The sequence below is a fragment of the Strix uralensis genome, chromosome Z (genome assembly GCF_047716275.1).
Source record: "Strix uralensis isolate ZFMK-TIS-50842 chromosome Z, bStrUra1, whole genome shotgun sequence".
Classification (NCBI taxonomy): domain Eukaryota; kingdom Metazoa; phylum Chordata; class Aves; order Strigiformes; family Strigidae; genus Strix; species Strix uralensis.
The window spans coordinates 3,240,888-3,262,422 of record NC_134012.1 but is presented as its reverse complement, the minus strand read 5'-3'; the positions used below and the strand labels follow the sequence as shown (position 1 = coordinate 3,262,422).

The window sequence follows — 21,535 nt, the reverse complement described above, 5'->3', positions numbered from 1 at the left end:
TCTGTAAGACGTATATGAAGACTTTTCTGTCTAGAAGAAGCCAATGTCTAAAGTTTCATGAGTTCGTACTGTGAAGCAGCAATTTAGAGAAATTTCAAAAATGTGACATAAGTATCCTGACATGTTCTTCACTGGCACATTCCAAAGTCTTCACGAGGAGTCAGCCGCTTGGTCTGCGGGTTCCTCCCAGTGGGGAAGGATCTTTTTCTCAGCTACAGGAGGCGGGGGTGCTTCCTGCTAGGATGAGAAAGTGAAACTGTTTTGAGCAGATGCGGCAGACCCCAGCTCTGCGCACTCTCCCAGAGCTAAACGTGTGCTGTTCCGCGGCTTGATGATTTTGTATCTGCTTGGGTTAGCCTTCTCCACAGCTTTTCCTCTAGAGCATGGCAAGGCGTTCTCTTTCTTTTTTCTTCGCCCAGCACAACATGCTGCCTTTTCAGCACTTCTTGCAAGAGCAAAAGATTATTACTCTCAGATTTATTCTCCTCCTGTGAAAACATTTTTGCAATTCTTAAAATTATAAATCAAGTTTTGTTTATAGTTTACTGCTTTATTATTTGACTTTTACCCTTTATTTTACTTATTACTTAGGGGTTTTAACCTCACATTTGCAATATCAGTGTTGAAAGTTCCTGTTTTCTTCTATTTTTGAAGGAGTTGGGTAGCTAATATCACATCAGATACACTTAGGTCTTTGTAAAATAATTTTTTCAGTATTTACTGCATTGTCAGGCTAAAAAATTGGGACAAAATCTTAATACATACTGGTTCAAGTTGAGGGGAATATGGTAAATCAGTTACCTATGGATTTCAATAGAAAAACATCCCTGTTCTCCTCATTGGGTGTTGCATATTCTCTGACCAGGAATAGTTTATGTGATATGGTTTGCCACAAAATGCAAGGAAAAAAAATCTTATTAAGTGAAAAGGAAAGGAATATTCTTCCATCAAAGTATTCCAAATTCATCAGTTTCACTGTGTTTCTGTGAAACGGTTCTGAAGGGATGCCAGAATGTTAACCATTTTAATACAGTACTTTCCAAACAAGTTCAAAACTGTTAATGGAAGATAAGATGCAGTCTTAAATCCAGAAGTAATTGGAAGCGCTGGTATTTTGGATGTCTCTTTGGAATCATTGGCCTTTATCACTCTTGAAATATTAAATGCAGAGAAACAAAGGTTTCTCAGTAGAGTTCATGAAAATGTGCACTGCCCAGTTTACAGTGGGTATCACTGCAAACGTGTGTAGTTCCTTGCATATTTGGGCTGAGCTGGAGGTAACCTTCCCCACAACAGCCCTCGTAGTGCTGGGCTTTGTATTTTTATCTAGAAGAGGGTTCATAACACACCGATGTCCTGGCTGCTGCTGGGCAGTGCTCGCACAGCATCAAGGCTGTCCCTCCAACCTCCAACCCCACAACCAAAGGGGTGGGCAGGAGGTTGGGACCTCTGACCCCAACTAACCAAAGGGATATTCCACGCCATATGATGTCGTGCCCAGCAAAAAAAAAAATCTACACGAAAGGAGGATATTTAGGTTTCCTCAAAGGTACTCACAGCTTTACCCACAGGTAAATTCTTCCATGCATAATCATGGATTTGATCATACAGTGATCAAATAGTATACTATAAATGTATGCTACAAATAATATGTGAATTTTGTGCATATGCTAATCGTCCAAAAACTGACTCAGTCCACTCTGGTCCGATGTATACAGTTAAGGGCATTACTCTTATCACAGAATCACAGAATGTTTGAGCTTGGAAGGAACCCCTGCAGATCATCTTCTGCAACCCCCCTGCTCAAGCAGGGCTACCCAGAGACAGTTGTCCAAGACTATGTCTAGATGATTTTTTAGTGTCTCCAAAGATGGAGACTCCACAGTCTCTCTGGGCAACCTGTGCCAGTGGTCGCTCACCCTCACAGTGAAAAAATGTTTCCTGGTGTTCAGAGGGAACTGCCTGTGTTTCAGTGTGTGCCCATTGCCTCTGGTCCTGGCACTAGGCACTGCTGAAACCACCACCTGGCTCCGTCCTCTTTACACCCTCCTTTCAGGTATTTATACACATTAATAAGATCCCCCCTGAGCCTTCTCTTCTCCAGGCTGAACAGTCCCAGCTCTCTCAGCCTTTCCTCACAGGAGAAATGCCCCATCCCTTAATCATCTTCATGGCCCTTTGCCGGACTCACTCCAGTCTGTCCATATCTCTCTTTTACTGGGGAGCCCAGAACTAGACAGAGGACTCCAGGTGTGGCCTCACCAGTGCTGAGCAGAGGGGAAGGATCATCTCCCTCAACATGCTGGCAACACTCCTCCTAATGCAGCCCAGGATGCCATCAGCCAAGGGCACATTGCTGGTTCCTGTTCAACTTGGTGTCCAGCAGGACCCCTGAGGCCTTTCTGGCCAAGCTGCTGTCCAGCTGGGTAGCCACCAGCATGTACTGGTACATGGGGTTATTCCTTCTCAGTTGCAGGACTTTGCACTTCCCCTTGTTGAACTTCGTGAGCTCCCTCTCAGCCAGTTTCTCCAGCCTGTCTAGGCCCTTCTGGATGGCAGCATGACCCTCTGGTGTATCAGCCACTCCTCCCAGTTCGGTGTCATCTGCAATGACATCTGCAATGACATCATCCATGTCATTAATGAAGCTGTTAAGCAGAACTGGACCCAGTATTGACTCCTGTGGTACACCACTAGTCGCTGGCCTCCAACTAGACTTTGCTCCACTTATCACCACTCTCTGAGCCTGGCCATTAAGCCAGTTTTCAACCCACCTCACTGTCTGCTTATTCACTCATAAATCAACATCTCATCTATGAAGATCTTATGGGAGATAGTGTCATAGACCTTCCTGAAGTCCAGGTAGACAATAGCTACTGCTCTCCCCTCATCTACCAAGCCAGTCACTTCATCATAGAAGATTATCAGGTTGGTCAAGGATGACTTCCCCTTGGTGAAGCCATGCTAACTACTCCTGCTGATTTTCTCATCCTTAATGTACCTGCAAATGGTTTCCAGAATTAGATGCTCCATCACCTTCCCACGCATAGAGGGGAGGCTGATCAACCTGTAGTTGCCTTCTTGCCCTCTTGAAGATGCAGGTGATGTTTTCTTTCCTTCAGTATTTGGGGACTTTTAGTCACTGTGATTGGTCAAAGACTACCGAGAGTGGTCTCGCAGTGACATCTGCCAGCTCCCTCAGCAATTGTGGGTGCATCCCATCAAGCTCCATGGTCCAGTGTGCTGGACCAGTATTCTCACACCTGATCCTTTTCCACCAGGGATACATCTTTCTTGTTCCAACCTTACCCCCTGGTCTCTGGGACCTGGGATTCCTGAAGGCTGGTCTTGCTATAAAAGACATTCAGTACTTCCACCTTTTAGTTCAAAGCAGAGATAAGATTCACTCCCGTCTGTCTCGTGCTGTAGCCTCATTTTAAAGTCCATCATATGGTAGCATTTCAGAATTTACCATGGCAAGTTGTAATTACTACTACTCTGTATTTCACTTATTTATTCTTCATACATACTTCTTATGATTTAGGTTTCAGCCAACCTGCTCTTCAGTTAGCTGTTGTTTACCTGATTGGTATGGAATTGCTTCAGTCTTCTGGTCTTTCCTTTTTCTCTCTTATATGAAATTTGAAAGGCAACTCTCATGGCAACTCTCACTTAGACTCATTGTTTTCTCTGCAAATTTCGCTAATAAGGTCAAGTTTATCTCTGCTAATTCTGAACTTGGATTTTAAGAAATTCTTTTATCATTAGAAAGTTGATTGACTTCCTCACATCATCTGTGGTTGGCATCAATGAATACGCCATGTACATTTGGTTGGTCATGATAGATGACATTAATGAATATGGCATGTACATTTGGTTTGGTTGACAATAGTGTTATCTCCTTGTGTGGAATTTTTGTCTAATTCTTTTTATTATATAAGTGAAGAGAGAATAATGTAAAAATTTGCAGTGAGGCAGGAAAAGTAAATACATAAAGTGTGACTCCAAACAAACAAAATTAACATCTTCACATTTTCAGAGGAGATAGTGATGTTAAAGATCACCACTGGGATAAAGACAAGATAGTGAATAGAGTGAGTCGCATGGAGTGAAACTTATGGCTACTGAGGCAGAAGGAGAACCCAAAGGATATGTGTGTTGATAGGTTGGAACAAAAAAGTCCCCATTCCTAACCTTGAAAATGCTGGCATGATACTTTGCAGGTCTCACTACAAGTGCTTTTAACAAATCCTTCACTTCAGAGTGCTACTATATGACTGGAAAATAATGTATTAAAAGTAATGTATAGTAAAAAAAAATAATCTTGGCAACTGCAGGCCCATTAATTCAGTCTCAGAAGCATCTAAGAGTTTGAAAAAAAAATTCTGTCAAAAGACATAGTGATAAATGAAGCAGAGAATAAGACTCCTGTGTGTTTATACTTAGATCGTGCCAGACTAGTCTCATAGTTTTCTTTGATGAGATAAATGCGGTAAAATACATGATATGTCACATAATTTGTAAAATAATAATGGAGGAGGATTAGTTCAAGAACTCATATGTGGGAAGAGGCAGACTAATGGGAAAAGACAGCTATGAGAGAGTGGTATTTCACTGATCCTAAAGGACTAGTTTGTGGAACAGAAAATAATGTGCCTGGGCAAAGTGCACTGATGGCAGAAAGTAGAGAAGCACTGACACTAATTAGTGGTTGTGGGGTAGGGTATAGAAAGATGTGAATAGCTTTGAAGACTGAAGTGTGAATCACAGGGATATTTCCTAGAACAAGGTGAAAAGCCATAACTGTAGACTAACAGCAAAACTTTAACTCTGTGGCCAGAGGTAGTCAGTTGGAAATGAGAAGAAAAACCGATGATCACCGAGGTATTACCATATGACAGAAGAAGTATTTACGTGGTGCACAGTTGAGTGAGAATCTAGTGAGACCTCTGCAGCTCTTCTCCATCCAACCCTGAGCACATGTTTTCATGAAGGACAGAATCAAAGTGGCACCAATATAAAGAAGGATGATGAAATTGGTGTGCAAACTGCAAAGGCTTTTGTGCAAGGACAGTCTTTCACATGTGTGAGTACACATTTCACAGTGCAGTAGATAGGATTACTTGGAGAAACAAGATAAATTGATCCAGGCAGGTGCTATATTCACGGAGCTAAACTGCTTTTGCTGTCCAGCCCAACTTAGGCATGTCTACAGAGTGTTGCGCTGTGCAGTGATCGGCTTATTTAACCTTGAAAAATGAAGCCTGAGGAAGAATACTACTGCTTTCCGTGAATTCATGACAGTGCAAACCCCAAGGAGGAGGAAATCCTGTTTATCGCAAGAGGCTTCCAACAGCATTAAAAACATATATAAATTGACCATGAATACGTGCAGGCTGGAAACTAAGAGGCAGCTTTTAACTCGCTCTGGGGTCCCAAACACCAAAGGAGACAGACCTGCTCGAGCGGGTCCAGAGGAGGCCACGAAGATGCTCAGGGGGCTGGAGCACCTCCCCTGTGAGGACAGGCTGAGAGAGTTGGGGGGTTCAGCTGGAGAAGAGAAGGCTCCGGGGAGACCTTAGAGCGGCCTCACAGGACTGAAAGGGGCTACAGGAAAGGGGGGAGGGTCTCTTGATCAGGAGGTGTAGGGATAGGACAAGGGGGAACAGTTTTGGGTAGATTTAGATTAGCTATAAGGATGAAATTCTTCCCTGTGAGGGTGGTGAGGCCCTGGCACAGGTTGCCCAGAGAAGCTGTGGCTGCCCCCTCCCTGGAAGGGTTCAAGGCCAGGTTGGACGGGGCTTTGGGCAACCTGGGGTAGTGGAAGGAGGGTTGGAACTAGATGATCTTTAAGGTCCCTTCCAACCCAAACCAAAATGGTTCTATGATTCTATGATGTTCTGAGATAGCCTACTGCTTGAAAACACCAGTGCAAAAATACTCTTCTTCATACAGGAATGTACAGTTTTGTAAATCATCTAGTTTTATTCATTTATAGTTTGGTGTTGATGACTTAGGTTGAATACCCAGGTGCTAATTTCCTCCAAGTAATTGCTAGGTAATTGTCTTAAAGTTACAAAGGAATTGCAGTATCCTTTGATTAATTAACTGAGTAAATGACTGTCAGATGGGAACCTTGCCAAAGATCTTTTTGCTCTTTAACAGAAGTGCATCAATTTATCATCTTTTATTTTTTAACTTTTATTTTTTCATTTTGCCAAGAGGAACCTTGTGAGTGATATGCTATCATTGTCATTTTGAATGTGGCACAGAACTATCATGCACAAATTAGCAAAAACAGCAGCCTGCTATTTGACTTAATTCACTTGTTATCCCTTAGTTAAATCCTTTTGGGTCAAGACTGATCACCTTGACAAATACCAGGAAGAATCATTATGTTATAATCTCAGTGTAGAACCAAATGGCAGGTTACAAAGATTGTTTGAAAAGGGGTATTTAATACGATCTCTATAAAAAGAGCTCTGAACAATTGGTATCAAAAGGAACACATCCAATATATAATTTTTAATGTTCCAAGAGGGAACAACTTGTTCCAATATATGGTACATGTTTTGCTTATAAAGTAATAGATTCATTGTTACAAGAGTTTGCCCACTACAGTTGAAAACTAAGGAAAGTACATGAGGCAGTTAGGTCTAAGAAAGAATTTATCTGGAAAGTGCTTTTTTTATATGTTTCCCTACCCTCCTCAGATACTATGGAGGAAAGGTTTATTCAGTGGCCTGGGCTTCATGTATTTCTGCTAAATTGTGGTGCATTGCATTTTGAGCTCTAAGTGCCAAAGTAGCCAGCGTTTGTCAGAACAGCGTAGCTAAACTACAGTCTCTTCTCCCAACGTTTCAAAAGGTGGTCTGCCATTTGGTTTTTGTGTTATAAATCAATTCTTATTATACCTTCTGCTCAAGATGCAGCAATTATATGAAAATAATGTATAAATGTTTCTTTGCCTCTTTTACCCCTTTAGCCTTTTTTTTTTTTTGCTTAAAACACTGTAATGCCACTCATTACAGTGAATTCTTAGCTGAGTGATTACTTCAGCCATATTGCTGTTTTACTTCAACAAAAGTCAGTATCCATGAAGGGTATGCATTTTTAACAAATATTTGGACTCTTCACATTGTTTTGGTTGGAAAACTGTTGACATAGTGAGCTACTTCTCTTTTTTAATATACAAAAAATTATTTTTCTTGAAACAGAGGAAAAGGCTAGAAATTATAGTTTCTTTGTTTACAGATCCAAAATGCTTTCAAGCCAACATTCAGTCCAGAAGGTGCTAAAAACATGTTTCCAAGACTGGATCAGTCTGCTTTTGTGTTTTCATCCCCTTTTTGTCTCTGTCTTTGACATACACACAAGCCTTCAGAGAACAAAAGGTGGTAAAGCCTCTCCACCCAGCTGTGTGTTGTATTTTGCTTGTTGTAAGTAGAAACATTTGCTCAAGTTTTAGGAGAAGTACTGCTGGTACTGTTTGAGCTAGCTGGTGCTACAGAGTTCTTTACACAAACAATTCTTGTGTTTATCCCTAATGGAAGGCAGCTATTGCACACATATTTCAATTGTGTTTAACCCACTCCAGACAATGGCATTTGTTTTAGCAGTGTCAGAATTTGGCAAATAGCAATCTGTATTAAGTTGTGTGTTAACCTGTTAATCACTGAATAGTTGTGTGGCAATGGTTAGATTCCACTTCCCAGCGGAAGACTGATGAACCCCACATAAAATACTAAAAGTACACTTTTTCCTTTAGATAATGAAATACATCTCATAATTGCTTTTAGTCCAGTTGTTGTCCAGTTGCTCATTCTTGTTTTTCTGTTTCATGGTGAGATAACATTGTCTGTCAATATACAGACTCTGCCTTTATAAGGATATTTTTATAGTAAGAGTTGTCCAATACCATACCTGTATTTTTGTCCTAAATAAAATGTCCAGGTGCATGCCAAATCACTTGGAATACTTTAACTTCCTTCCCCACCCCATCTCCTGATTTTATATGCATAACATCAGTCTGCACAGTCCATGAATTGCTGTTACTAACAAGTCATGGTCAAAATGGTAGTATTCCTTGTAAAGGAAAGGAAAAATCATAGGTTACTGCAGGTGCTCTGTAGGTAAATCGAGACTTTCTTTATGTGAACACTTCAATTCTTTAATGAAGTCTGCTTGTAGAACTATTTCCTCTGTAAAGAAATTCACAGAAGACAGAGCTAAGAGTTTCTGAGTTGTGGTTTAATTTTAAATGCAATTGTTTAGCAGCATTCATTGCAGTCAGAGTCGGAGTACCTTTGTTCCTTAGACAATGCATTGGCTACTTATCCAGCCGACGTATAGTCCTCTGACCCTTGGCATGTTTGTAGAAAAAAACTTACATCTGCCTTGTGACTGTGAAATCCTGGTCTGCTTTTAGGCAACAGAAGAAATGCTTACTCCCTTTTGTGCAGTGTTGTTATCTTATGTGATGGGGTAGAATATTGCTGCATGTCTGACAGTCCAAAGACAGTAAATGCCTCTTGAGTTTGTTTACTTGATAAAATTTCTGGCCTAACTGAAATCAGAAGATAAGTCTCTTTTTATTTTATTGAGGAAAATCTCCACCCACAGTTACAAAACTGGTGTCTAATGTTGCATGGCAATCAGTCTGGTGAACACTATTAAACAATATTAAGTCTCTCTATAGTCTTTTCAGATATGGATGTAATGGACACTAGATTGTCTGCAAAATGTTTAAAGCTAGTTTTGTGGCTGACTGTGTTAAAGGGCCACTTCTTTTGGGTAAATATTAAATGTCCAAGGTATCTCTCCTGAGTCTCTGGAACGGTAACTGAGTGTATATTTTACTTCCAAATGGAAGATATTTTTTTTCTCATTACTATTATTATTAAATTAATTTTGTTTCATTCCAATATGCATATATTCATTTTTTCCCTGCAGATTTCCTTTCTGGCCTCTGCTTACATGAGCCAACATCTCTCAGAGGAAAGCTGCTCTGCCCTTGCATCTGTTACCCATTACCTTTACCTCTGCCAGTTCAGCTGGATGCTCATTCAGGTTGGTTTCTTAGTCTTTTTCACCCCTTCCCCAAAAGCTCTGTAAAAGTAACTGATACTTAGACTGTGTTTCTATTATATCATAATATATATATCTCTGCAATTCAATGCTATTAGAAAGGGAAAACATGAGATGGTCTTTATTAAGCCTAGGGTGTCACAGCTCCATGGGTAAATATTTGAACCCTCCAAAGACTTTTTCCACAAATATCCATTACAACGGTGGAAGAATTTCCACATCTCACTTCATCCTGTAGAAGTTACTGTCTCAAAACACTGAAGAACTATTTTTATTAGAGTTAATAGCTTTTTTAAACATCTCTTATTTGGTCTTTTGATACAATCTCTTATAGGTGAAATTAAGTGTAAACTACACTGTAATTTTTTGAGTCAGTAGCATGACTAAAAGTCATTAGACTAAAGTCAATAGACTTGTATAATATGACAAACATACGTTCATAAGTTTGCATTAAAATACAGAGTATATACATTCATAAATATTGCCAGAATTTTCACAGAATCATATAATGATTCAGGTTGGAAAAGACCTTTAAGATCATCAAGTCCAACCCTTAACCTAACACTGCCAAGCCCACCACTAAACCAAGTCCCTAAATGCCACATCTACATGTCTTTTAAATACCTCCAGGGCTGGTGACTCCACCACTTCCCTGGGCAGCCTGTTCCAAAGCTTGACAATCCTTTTGGTGAAGAAATTTTTCCTAATATCCAATTTAAATCTTCCCTGGTGCAACTTGAGGCCATTTCCTCTTGTCCTATCACTTGTTACTTGAGAGAAGAGACCAACACCCACCTCTCTGCACCCTCCTTTCAGGGAGTTGTAGAGGGCGATGAGGTCTCCCCTCAGCCTCCTCTTCTCCAGACTAAACCCCTCCAGTTCCCTCAGCTGCTCCTCATAAGACCTGTGCTCTAGAACCTTCACCACCTTCATTGCTTTTTTGACACATTATAGAACAGTAAATAGTGTAAAAAACAATTGAACTAATGTGGGAGACCATGAACAATCAAATCTGTTATGGAAAATTACCAGTTGTAAGTTAGCCAAAATAACAAGCTGTGAGGTTATTTGGGAAATACATTATCATGCCCTTGTCTAGGAATGTATATTTAGCACTAGTGCGTGAATTATGCAATTTATTTGTCTGTAATTTTAATAGGATTTGTCCATAGCACATTTATTATAGCATACAGCTTTATATATGCAGTCCATACATTACCATACAAATCCTCCAATATGCAGGTTATTAGACCAAACCAAGGCTAAATCTAAATACAGCTTTGTCTCCCAGTGACATTCATGTAGTATCTGGCATTTTCCTGGGATTATGTCAGGCTCACTTTTATTGAGAACCGTGGCAGGCTCTCTAACAGCTCCACTGTGCTTGTTGGTTTTAGCAAGCTACAAGTAGATGGTCTGTCATGTACACTGCCGCTGCAACTGCTCGTAGAAATTGAGCAGAGACATCTAAGCTGCTCTGTCTCTAGTGATACTAACAGTCTTTTTATTCTTGTCGCTTTTCCTGAATTTATACAGTTAGAAAGATTAAATATTCTCTCCAGTGGATGTTACTTTCTACTGTCTCATTACAGAATTTTTTTCTGCTGTGCTCCTTCACCTACCTTGGCTTATGAGTTTCTCTTAGGTTAACTAACCTAAATTATTTTGTGAGCTGTAAATTATATTCTTCTTCACAGCTGCTCATTTACTTCATTCCTAAGCCACTACAGATCTCTTGAACATTTACTATTTTGAACAGACAAAGTAATACTTCTAAGTTGCCATTTTACTGGGATATATCATGCTTTGACTGCTCAGTGTTTAATAGTGTTTCGTCTTCCCATCCTACATGTATTACATTACATTAAGTCACAAAAGGACTCCTGTTTTGAATGCTTGCTCTTCCAAGGATTAATTGCTTATCCTGACAAAAATTATATGAACGTTAACAGTTGGTTATTTTTATGGCTGTAGTTGAAATCCATTGTTAATTTTTGCTGGAGTAGAGTTTGTCCAGGTCCTAAGAACTTGCATGTCCCATTCAATTTAGTGGAGCCTCAGGCTTGTGTTAGTCACGAAGGTTCTTCATGCAAATATGAGGGGACAGAGGAGCTTAAGAGGGAATCCTTTATAGCCTGCTGAGTGATGAGTTGACAAGAGCCACCCAGAGTGAAGGGGATTTCCTCTTTTTGTAGGTGCAGGTCTTCAGCTGTGTATAATTTTTGAAGTTTTAAAGACCCAAACCAAAAGGAAAGAAATAATCTGAAGCATTGATCAACCAAGCACTCAGCTACAATTTACTCTTCTTGATTGAGAATAGGTCCTGAATTTGTATTTCTCATTGCAGAGTGAGGAAGCAATGCCAGGGTATTAAAGGAGTCCTGGGGACATGCCTGTGCTTAAATTGGTCCCCATGGCAATATTAGCAAAGCTTGTGGATCTGAGGGAAAACCAGACTGATTTGGGAAGTCTAGATGCTACTGCTAAATCTAAATGGCAGATTTAAATGCCTGGGAAATGAATGGTCATCTTTCTCAGCATGGTATACTTAGCACACATGAGTTGATTTGGAAGGCAGAATTAATAAGGTGTTAATACTTAAATAAGACTTAAATACTTCTGTCTGGGACACGGCAAAAATACGCGAACAGATTCTGTATCACTCATGCAGTCACTGTGCCCTCTGTAAGGCTGTACAGCCTATGTGCAAATGCTTGATCACTGATGCATTTTATACAAATCTCCTAGTGTCAGTCATGATCACTGCAAACAGAAGTGGGTGAACGTGATAATCAAGGGCAAGCAGCGTGCAGATATGTGGAACTGAAACATCCAGAAAATCCAGATAATTTTAAGTGATCAAAAGGTGGTGTAGCAACCTTTCCAGGTGACAAAAAAGTCTATAGGAAAACAGATTTAACAGCACATTTAGACCTGTAGAGATTCAATTCTGTAGTCCAGATCAAAGATCTTCACTTTCTAGACTCTAGGACAACTTTACCTTTTTGTACTCATCTTTCCTACTTCTGCATATTGCTGGGTATAGTAATTATACTTAGCATTTTATCATATATTAAGAGTGGTTACAACAACAAAATCTATAGCTTCATATGCTAATTCTTTTTCTGTTTTTAGCTTCTTATATTTGTGGGCTTACCTTCAATATCAGTATTTGTACTACACACATAGCTACTACCCACATATTGACCGAAATGCAGGAATGGAAAAGACCTGAGAGTCCTGGTCCACTTTCAGAGTCAGAACAAAGGCGACATCAAATCATCCTTGCTTGTCTGATTGTTCCTGTCCCTTTGTATTGCATTGTCTTGTTTCTTGGCTTTTATGGGGAGATTTTTGTAAATTGCTGAATGTTGATAACATTATCCAGTTTTTTTAAGGATGAGGCTTTCTTGACTGCAGAAGAAAAGGAGTAAGCAAGGTACAAATGACTCTCTGTGGCCACAGAGTCAGCTTAGCCTGAAATATTTGCTTTATACTAGTCTGAAATTCAGAAGTCTTCATCCTGACAGACATCTCGTCATACAAACTTATGTTGGTACAGCATAACCTGTATTTTCAAATGCAGTCTGCACTTTTATTTTAGGAGCACACAACTAAAGATGCCTTTCTGTATTCTGTTATTCTTCCCATGACAAATCTTTAGTAAGACAACTATTTATCAGGAAAAATAATTTTCTTCTTTTAGCATTTTCTAAGTTGTTACCAAAAAAAAAAAAGTTACAAAAAAAAGTTAATAGTTGTCTTTTGAGGAAAAAATTAAAATTGTGTAGTTCTCAATTGCCAATTCTGACATAGAGCAAAATTATGGGAAAAGGTGGACTTGGTACTTTTCTGAGCCATTGCTACAGTGGAGTAAATCAACAGCAAAAGTGGCAGTTCAATAAGCAAACCAGAGTGAATGTCATGAGCTTGCTGTTACCCATACCCGAATCCTCCTCCTTTGTGGATTTAATGGCACCTTACATTTTCTATAAATTTATTGCAGACTTATAAGACAAGTACTTATTTTACAATAAGTTTAATAATTATTTTTAAGAATGATTTATGGACTGCTTAACAGCTTTGAGAAAGGAATTATGTGAAGTGAATGCTGTGGTCATTCCTAAAAAGATGGAAGGAAAACAGCAGTTTTCCCACTGACTTGGGAAATACTTTAAGTATTTTGAAGCTAATATTTACCAGATATCCACAGATTATCACTAAAGATAAATGAATGAATAGTTAAAGAAATAAACAAAAGTGCCCCAGTTTTGAGAAGGTAATTTCAATTAATTGCCTCATTCTAAAAGAAAAAAGGCTTCACTGAAGTTCACATTGTCTCATTAGAGTGTTATTTGAATTTGTAATTGCTTTGCATTCTACATCGGAACAATCACTACTTGTACATTTGTTCTTACACCTGAGCAGCTGGGAAATGGACTGTACGTTTTATTCTTCTGTAGAACTGGTTATTGTTGCAACATGGCAACAGGAAAGGATTTGCTAAAATTAGCTCCACTATTTGTATTTCACTGATTGAATTTTGGAACATCAAAAGCGGTTGAAGACAAGAATTTAAAATTATCAAGATAGAAATGTCACTGGGCAGGAGATGGTGAACTACCCGAACCCCCTTATATCTTTGCAGCAGCACTGGTGTTAAAGTGTTCTTCTGTGATAAATGAGATGAAATAGGTAAATATGGCTAAACAAACACAGAGCAAGGACATGAGGTACGGTTTCTTAGAAAGCAATCTCGGTTGGATGACTGAGAACAATGTTCACCAGATTGTCAGAATTAGTAGAACCAACAATCCCTGAACATAGTGGCATAAATCAGTTCAAGGATTTTGCTGTCTGGAAACGCTTGCAGTGAAGCACAGCCCGGTCAGGACTACAAGGGCATGTAATTTGAAGAATGTTTATTGGCATAAGGTGCAAACAGAATCTTGAATGGGTTTTAAATCCCATGCAAAAGTTGAGAGGGAAAGGAACATTATAAGAGAACAACCAGATCTTTCCACTAAATGTGGATTTTTTTTTCCAAATACCATTTTCATGCATTTAATGTTTCTTCCTGTGAATGTCCAACAATGGAATTACTAGTTTTTCGGTGTTCTTTCAACCCACACAGGACAGTTACAATTATATGGTAGGATTCTATGTTCTTTTGAGGAAAACAAACTTTGCCTTTGTTCACATAGCACCAATCACCAAATGAAAATAAAAAAGGCCATAATAATTACTATATAATTAATATAATTACATACACTGGACTTATTTATAAAGTGTCATTCTCCAAGGGAGCATTTAAAATGCTTATTAAACTAATATTTTTTTAAAAACAAGTTGTTAACATATGCAATGTGCTTTATGATTCATAGATAGAAAGTATTGTATATTCATGCTATATAAACCACAGAAAAAAAACTGTAATGATAATTAACTGATGAGACTTACATAAAGAATCCACAAACCACTAATTAAGTTTTTGATTGTGAAAATTCAGTCTGCCTGAACAAACTTGTAGACAAACCCTTGGCTGAGGGTAATCTGCAAAATTTCACAAACACAAATAATCACTTTGCAATTGTCTTCTCGCTGTATATGGATTTTACCTATTTTAACAATAGATAGCTGCAAATTAAGCATATAAATCCAGATTATTTTGTGAAATCCATGTGTAGACAATGGAGAGAGATGAGTATGATTGGGTAAGGGTCAATGAGGGCCTGAAGATGTCTGTCCTCTCTCAGTGGAGACTGTCAAGACAGTCTAGAGGCCCAAGCTTGAACTAGATGCCCTCTAGATAGAAAAAGGCAAAATTAATCCCTTATTCAACCCATATAAAAGACCAGAAATAATTATACAACATGCTGGTATAATAGGTTTGAAATGGAGGAAGTGAAGAAATATTTTGCAAAACATTTTTATTATAGGTAGTTTAGGTGCTTATTAGAAAGTAGTACCGTGTGTAGATGTGCATAAAAAAATGCTCACCACATAGGAAAGTGTTTCTACTATTAACCTCTTAAAATGCAAAGATCCATGCAAAACTCTTTAAGTGTTTTGTTTTACTTGAAGAGTTTCCTTACTCATACTACCAGTTCTTTCAAGAGATTTCAACTATTCCACTTCTTCATTTTGATTCATATATAATTTTAAATTCTTAGTTATGCTGTTTGATGATGAGTTGATCATAAGAAGACACGAATTATTGTAGAGAAGCATGTGAATTTATATTCACTTACTTGCATTTTTTTCTCAAATGCTTATACAAATATTACACAGAATCACAGAACCATTGAAATTGCAGGGCTATCTTGAGACTGCCTACTCTGACACGCTGGCTCAAGCAGAGTCAGCTAGGGCAGGTTGCCCCGGACCATGTTCAGTTAGGTTTTGATGATCTCTAAGGATAGAGACTCCACAACCTCCCTGGACAGCTTGACCCAGTGTTTGACCACCCCCACAGTAAAAAAGCTTTTTCCTATGTTCAGGTAGAATTTCACATATACTAATTTGTGCCCGTTGCCTCTTGCCCTGCCACTGGGCACCACTGAGGAGGCTCTGGCTCCCTCTTCATCATACCCTCCCATCAGTTATTTATACATAAATCCCTCTGAGCATCCTCTTCTCCCGGCTAAACAGCCCCAGATCTCTCAGCCTCTCCTCATTGGAGAGATACTCCAGTCTATTAATCATGTTCATGGCCCTTTGCTGGACTTGCTCCATGTTTTTGTTGTACTGGTGAGCCCAGAACTGGACCATGTTAGAACTGTTGAAAGAGGTTAGTGCATTTCCTGCAAGAAGATACATAGAGCTGAACAATAGTATAGAAAGATTAAGCAGAGATGAGGTTTAGCAATATTACGTCAGTCTTTTCTGTGAAGGTATGGAAAGCCAAGAAGAAAGCTACTTCTGCACCACAAAGCTATTTTTGATCTGCAAAAATAGTGTTTTCTACTAAACAGGGTGTCCCTTCTTCTCTGATAGTCTAATTCCAAATCTAACAGTTATATAAATAAACATGCTTCTTTTATAATCAGTCTCTTTTGATTACTTAAAAGAAGAAAATGAGAACAAAATATGTTTGAAAATGTTTATATATACACATATGCTGGGACAGAAATATGCTGTATTATGACTTTCAGAGTGATTTGTTTTTTGGGATATCTAATCATCCACAAGTCTATTGACTAACATTCTGCATTATTCTTCAGGCTGTTAATTTCTGGTACGTCCTGGTGATGAATGATGAACACACAGAGCGGCGCTATCTGCTTTACTTCGTTTTGAGTTGGGGGCTTCCAGCTTTTGTTGTGATCCTGCTTTTAATTATCCTGAGAGGAATCTATCATCACAGCACAGCACAGATTTATGGCCTTGTCTACAGTGATCTGTAAGTTTTCCTTTAACAAGGCATGAGCTAGCTATTGTACTCTCTCTTTTGCTTTATATTTAATTTGCTTGCACGTAGGGAAGGGGATATGCATGCAGCCAAATGCAGTGAGGGGCAGGGGGATTCCTCGTTTGGTGGAGGTGAAGCAAGTGTGTCACCCGTATGCAATGCATCACTTTCCATGCAATTAGGCTTTGCTCCAGTTTCTCCACAGTTCCATCCTGGGCTGAGCATTGGCAGAGCCAGCTCGAGCATGTCTGCTTTGTGGGTAAATTATTTATTCTCTTCTGAGACAGTGCAATTGCAGGGTAAAGGATAGAAATGGTTACTGCTGCAAAAGTGAGCAGAAGAGCATGTTTTTCTTCCATTTCATTTCCGTGTTTAAAAAAACACAACGCCAAACCCAGCCTTAAGCTCCTGCCTCTTAGATTATTAAATATATTCTCTGCTAACAATGTTACTACATTAACATGTCAAATATATTTCCTGAAGTGTTTCTCTTGGAATATAGAATATGTTGTATTACAACTGTTCCAAACTTGAGCTTTGCTGTAATGCCAATAATTAACACAGCCCTTTTAAAGCTATATATAACTTCAGAAAACTGTCCTAATTAAAACAATTCCTAGAACTTTAGATGTTTAAGTGGAAAGATACATAGATAAATATTTTTGTTCTCCTTCCCTACCCCTTTTACTCTGGCCCATTTTCTGGCAAAGCTAATCTATAGCTTTGATATAACCTAGATAATAGCTATTCTAGGATATGAGGCTATTATGCTTATTCACTTTGTGTCATAATTACATGCTTCATGCACAGGAAAGAATAAACAGACAACTTCTTTTTAAAAATAATAGAAGAATGTACAAGTTCTTTTTATGGAAACTTCTTATAATGGTGCTGGCAGAGTAGACCCAAAACAGAATATCTGTGCATGGTTCCATTATAACTGAACAAAATTCAGTACAGTGTTTTTTTTGTCATACAAAGGGAATTACTGTGAGAAGTAGATACTGGAATTCAATATTTGTGTGTCTGAGAATATGCATTACATATATGTGTACAGTTATAAATATTACTTGTATATATATATGTATGTATATGTGCACAGTGTATGATAAGCAGGCATACCTGATTTAGATCTAAATGAGCTACACCACGTACTACAAGCTATCCTGCCGTGTTAGCCAAGGTTTAGTTCCACGATAACAGACACCAGCTCTCAACTCAAAAGACTACCTGAGGTCCACTACTGCAGACCACTTCTGATATTCACACATCAGGGAGTGCTGCATAGCTCTACACCATCCCATACACATAGATTTTTCTTCGCAGAACATGGTGAACGAGAGTATTGTATTTTACTTCATGGTAAAATACTTCCCCAACATGAGAAATGTGTGTAGCATACTCAAGTCTTCTGATTGCTATCAGACAGTGGGTTGATGGTATCACTATGCAGTGAACCACGGTTTCACAGTTGTTTTCTTTTGGTGTCCATGTCTCATTCATTCAAAAACAAGGAAAAATCCCTGTGTTCTGATAAAATCATTAAGTAGAGGAAAATTACTCAGTCCAACTCATTTGCCCAAATTAAATATAAAACTTTTCCAGCATCTTATTAAAGTGGGCAAATGACAGAAATCATCCCAAGCTTAGTGCGTGTCCAGCTTATTCCAGTTCAGTCAATGTGAACACTAAGGAGATATCTGCAAGGATTTTCATAAACAGCATCGATGCTAATTCCTAATTTGAAGAGCACTTTAAAAGTTGCTCTTAATTATACAAAGAGGACTTTCAAAGCCTGAATGTAAAAAAGCGGACAGATTGAACTACATCATGTGATTTGTTTTCTCCAAACCAGGATGTATTAGTGGAAAGGGAAACAAGGAGATTTCCAAAGTCAAGGTCATTACATGCTAACTTCAGAATCAGCCTTAGAAATACTTTGAGAACAATGGTGTGCTGCTAAGGAGCTGGAAGGCTGGTTGAAGTAATAAAAGCAGTGAAGCCTGTTATCTTAGCTCTCTTCTAAGTGATCACTCCTTCAGGCATTTTTGCATTAGTGTGGTGTCTGACCAACTGTTTTTGTTCCTAACCAGAACGCCAGGGGCACAATTAATAGCCAACAGGATGGCTGTGCTGAAAGAACTTCATTTTATGCTTGTACTGAGCACAAAATTTGAGCTGTGTTGGGTTTTGTGCTTCAAAAGAAGTATTATGACAGGGTCTGGCTTCAGATATGACAAATTCTACACTCAAATGCATATATTTTGTACAATAACTCCCATAATATGTCACAGTATAAAACTAACAGGCTGCTGTGGTGATAACAGTAATATACATGTTGGTGATTATCTTCAGAATTAGCAGTTTATGTATGGCATGAACAGTGCACTCTGGCATTATGTGAATTTTTTTTATGATACTGATGAATTTGTCTGTATCAATGCCACCACGCAGCATGATTTTTTTTCAGATCCTAGCTCAATTATGTGTGAAAGAGCTAACTGCCAAGAAAGGGCTGTTTTACTCCTCCCTTTGCCAATTCCCCCATTGCTCAGCTGAAGAGGTGAAAGGCTGTTTGAATAGGGCCAGAAAAGTTGCTGATGAAAGCAATCACATCAGCATAACTGGAATGAAAGGAGCAATGAGATGGGCATTTGCATAGGATGGGTTTGAATAGAGGAAGAGCTGTCTGTCTGGATATCTGTAAAGAAAAATGTGGAGGTTCTGTGAAGAGCTGATACAATACCTTTACTAAGGAGAGTAATAAGATTTGATCCCCTCTTAAAAATATGCATTAGTTCTCATGCCTTCTTTTAAGAAAGAGTAACAAGTTATTTCAGATGCAGGTGTCTATAACTGCACCTCTGCTTAATTTCTGTGTGTAATAACCATTGGCTCAATCATGTCACATGAAACTTCAAAGTAGGGGCATTCTCTGTGTGCAGCTGACTAGTAGAAGCGGCTTGAACAGGCATTTGACATCTATCTTGTGTTTTACTTTTTGTATGGTAAAAGTCTTACATGAAAGTTTGTCAGTGTTTGTAAATGAAATCTCTAATGTGTCTCTAAATTTCAAGTATATTTTCTACCCTGCTCTCTAGTAACCATGCTTTGGAATGTATATCCTTGCTTAAGAATTGCCATGATGGCTGATTCATTAGTGTTTTTTAGTGATAAGAGGCAGGTGTCAGTTCTGTTCAACTGGCTAATAACTGAAATTTGAATTAAGCACTGAAATAGACGGTTTAAAATCACTCTGAAAGAGATATATTATCCTTTTATATTTCTGAGTTTTTTCATCATACAGACAATTTTCCAATCCGATCAATACAATTGAATGTACTGCAATCTTCATCTAAAATATCTTCTAAGGACCTAAATGCTATCATTTAGGTACACGCTGTTTTTAAAAAGTATTTCCTTTTGTCATTTCTTATTACATTGAATGTCACCATGACTTTCTGTTGTGACATAAGTAGAGACCTCTGGATAACCCTTCTCTTCTTTTTTTTTTTTTTTTTTTTTTTTCCCTTACCTCCCATCTGATTGTCTCTTTCAGAACTATAAACCAAACCCATAATTTGTGTTTCTTTACAGGAATTGGCTTTGCACACTTCAGCACCCTTCTTCTCCTCTTGAGAATAATTTTTCTTGTTGAATAAGAAAAGTGTATGAACAGATCAGATGAGTTCACAACAAGACAAGAGTTCAGCTTAAAATCAAATTCCAAAGCTCACTGTGGTTCCCAAACTTCAGACAGTTCAACATTTGCTGTTGACTTGGTATATACAGCTAGCCAGTCATGGCCTTATTTCTGAAAATCTTTTAGCTGATGTTCTCAAAGTGAGTTTAATCTTAGCAATATGTTTAACCTGAGTAATGTATTTCTAATGAGTCTCTTAAAGTACAAAGACACGGTTCACCTGGTAAGGTGGAAAACATGGAGGCAAATTGGAACTGCAGATATCAACAAAAGAGATGGAAAGTGCACTGGAGAGGTGAAGAAAGGGATGTGAAGAATTACATACCATCTAGCTCCCACCAGTTTCATCCTGGTCCCATTGCTGGTTAGTTTGAAGACAAATGTCAGCAATATATGTGTACCATGCATCACAGGGGTGTTACAGACTGCAGACAGTTCTGGAAACCAATGGAGGTATAGATATAAAACCTCAAACTGGTGAATGACTTGAGACTAGCAACAATTCAATCACCTTTTCGAAGAAAACTGTGTTTGGGTTCATGATGTCACTGAAATCGGGAATAAAACTCCTTACTGCTGGGTTTTCGCATTAATGAGCAGGCTTTACTTTGTTTGGCCAGGACATGAGGGAATTGGTCCACCTAACATGTCCACGTAGGTTGCCTCAGCTAAAGCTTATCTCACTCTGTTACATACATATGCATTAAATTTCCCAGAACTAGTTATATCTACATAGTCATTACTCATGGGCTTGGGTCTCTGAGGGGCTTCCATAGGGTCTTTGGCAGTCGTTAGCGGTCGTTAGCTCTATTTGTTACAGTCCTTGATTACTCATCTAGTTCTGACAGTTTTCTTAAGTACATTCTGAGATAAAATGGTGAAAACTATCCTTGTTGTTTAGAAAAATCTACAACACCTTAGAAGTCTCTTACACTTACAAAACAAAGAAGCAAGCAAAATGACTTCTAAAATGGGAATCCTCGACAATAAAGTAGCTTTCTAATTTCTCATAGAGCCCTAAAAATTTAATTATTCACACCTGCATACAAGTAAAAATTTCAGTACCCTTGGAAGTCAGTGAAACCACACCCATTTGCAGGGTTTTGCCTTAACGCATCTGAGATCAGAGGCCAGAATTCTTTAATTACAAGTATCAGGTTTTGTTCACAAACATGAGTTTAAAGGTTAATTATGCTATGTTCACTGGACTTGTACACAAGAGTATCCAGAGCTATAATAGCTGTTACAAAAAAAGACCACTGCCTTAAAATTGTTCAGAATTACAGCTCAGAGCTTGAACTTTTAAGTAACTTGGGTGGTTTGAAAACTCTTAC

At 38.6% G+C, this 21,535-nt stretch overlaps 1 protein-coding gene across 1 annotated transcript in view; it reads left to right on the top strand.

Moving 5' to 3' along the window:
• The window catches only part of ADGRV1 (adhesion G protein-coupled receptor V1), a 296,614-nt gene that overhangs the window by 194,336 nt on the left and 80,743 nt on the right, over positions 1-21,535 (top strand). Inside the window, exons 86-87 of the mRNA XM_074856164.1 lie at positions 8,953-9,069; positions 16,311-16,489. Coding sequence (XP_074712265.1) covers positions 8,953-9,069; positions 16,311-16,489 — 296 coding nt within the window. The remainder of the gene's footprint in view (positions 1-8,952; positions 9,070-16,310; positions 16,490-21,535) is intronic.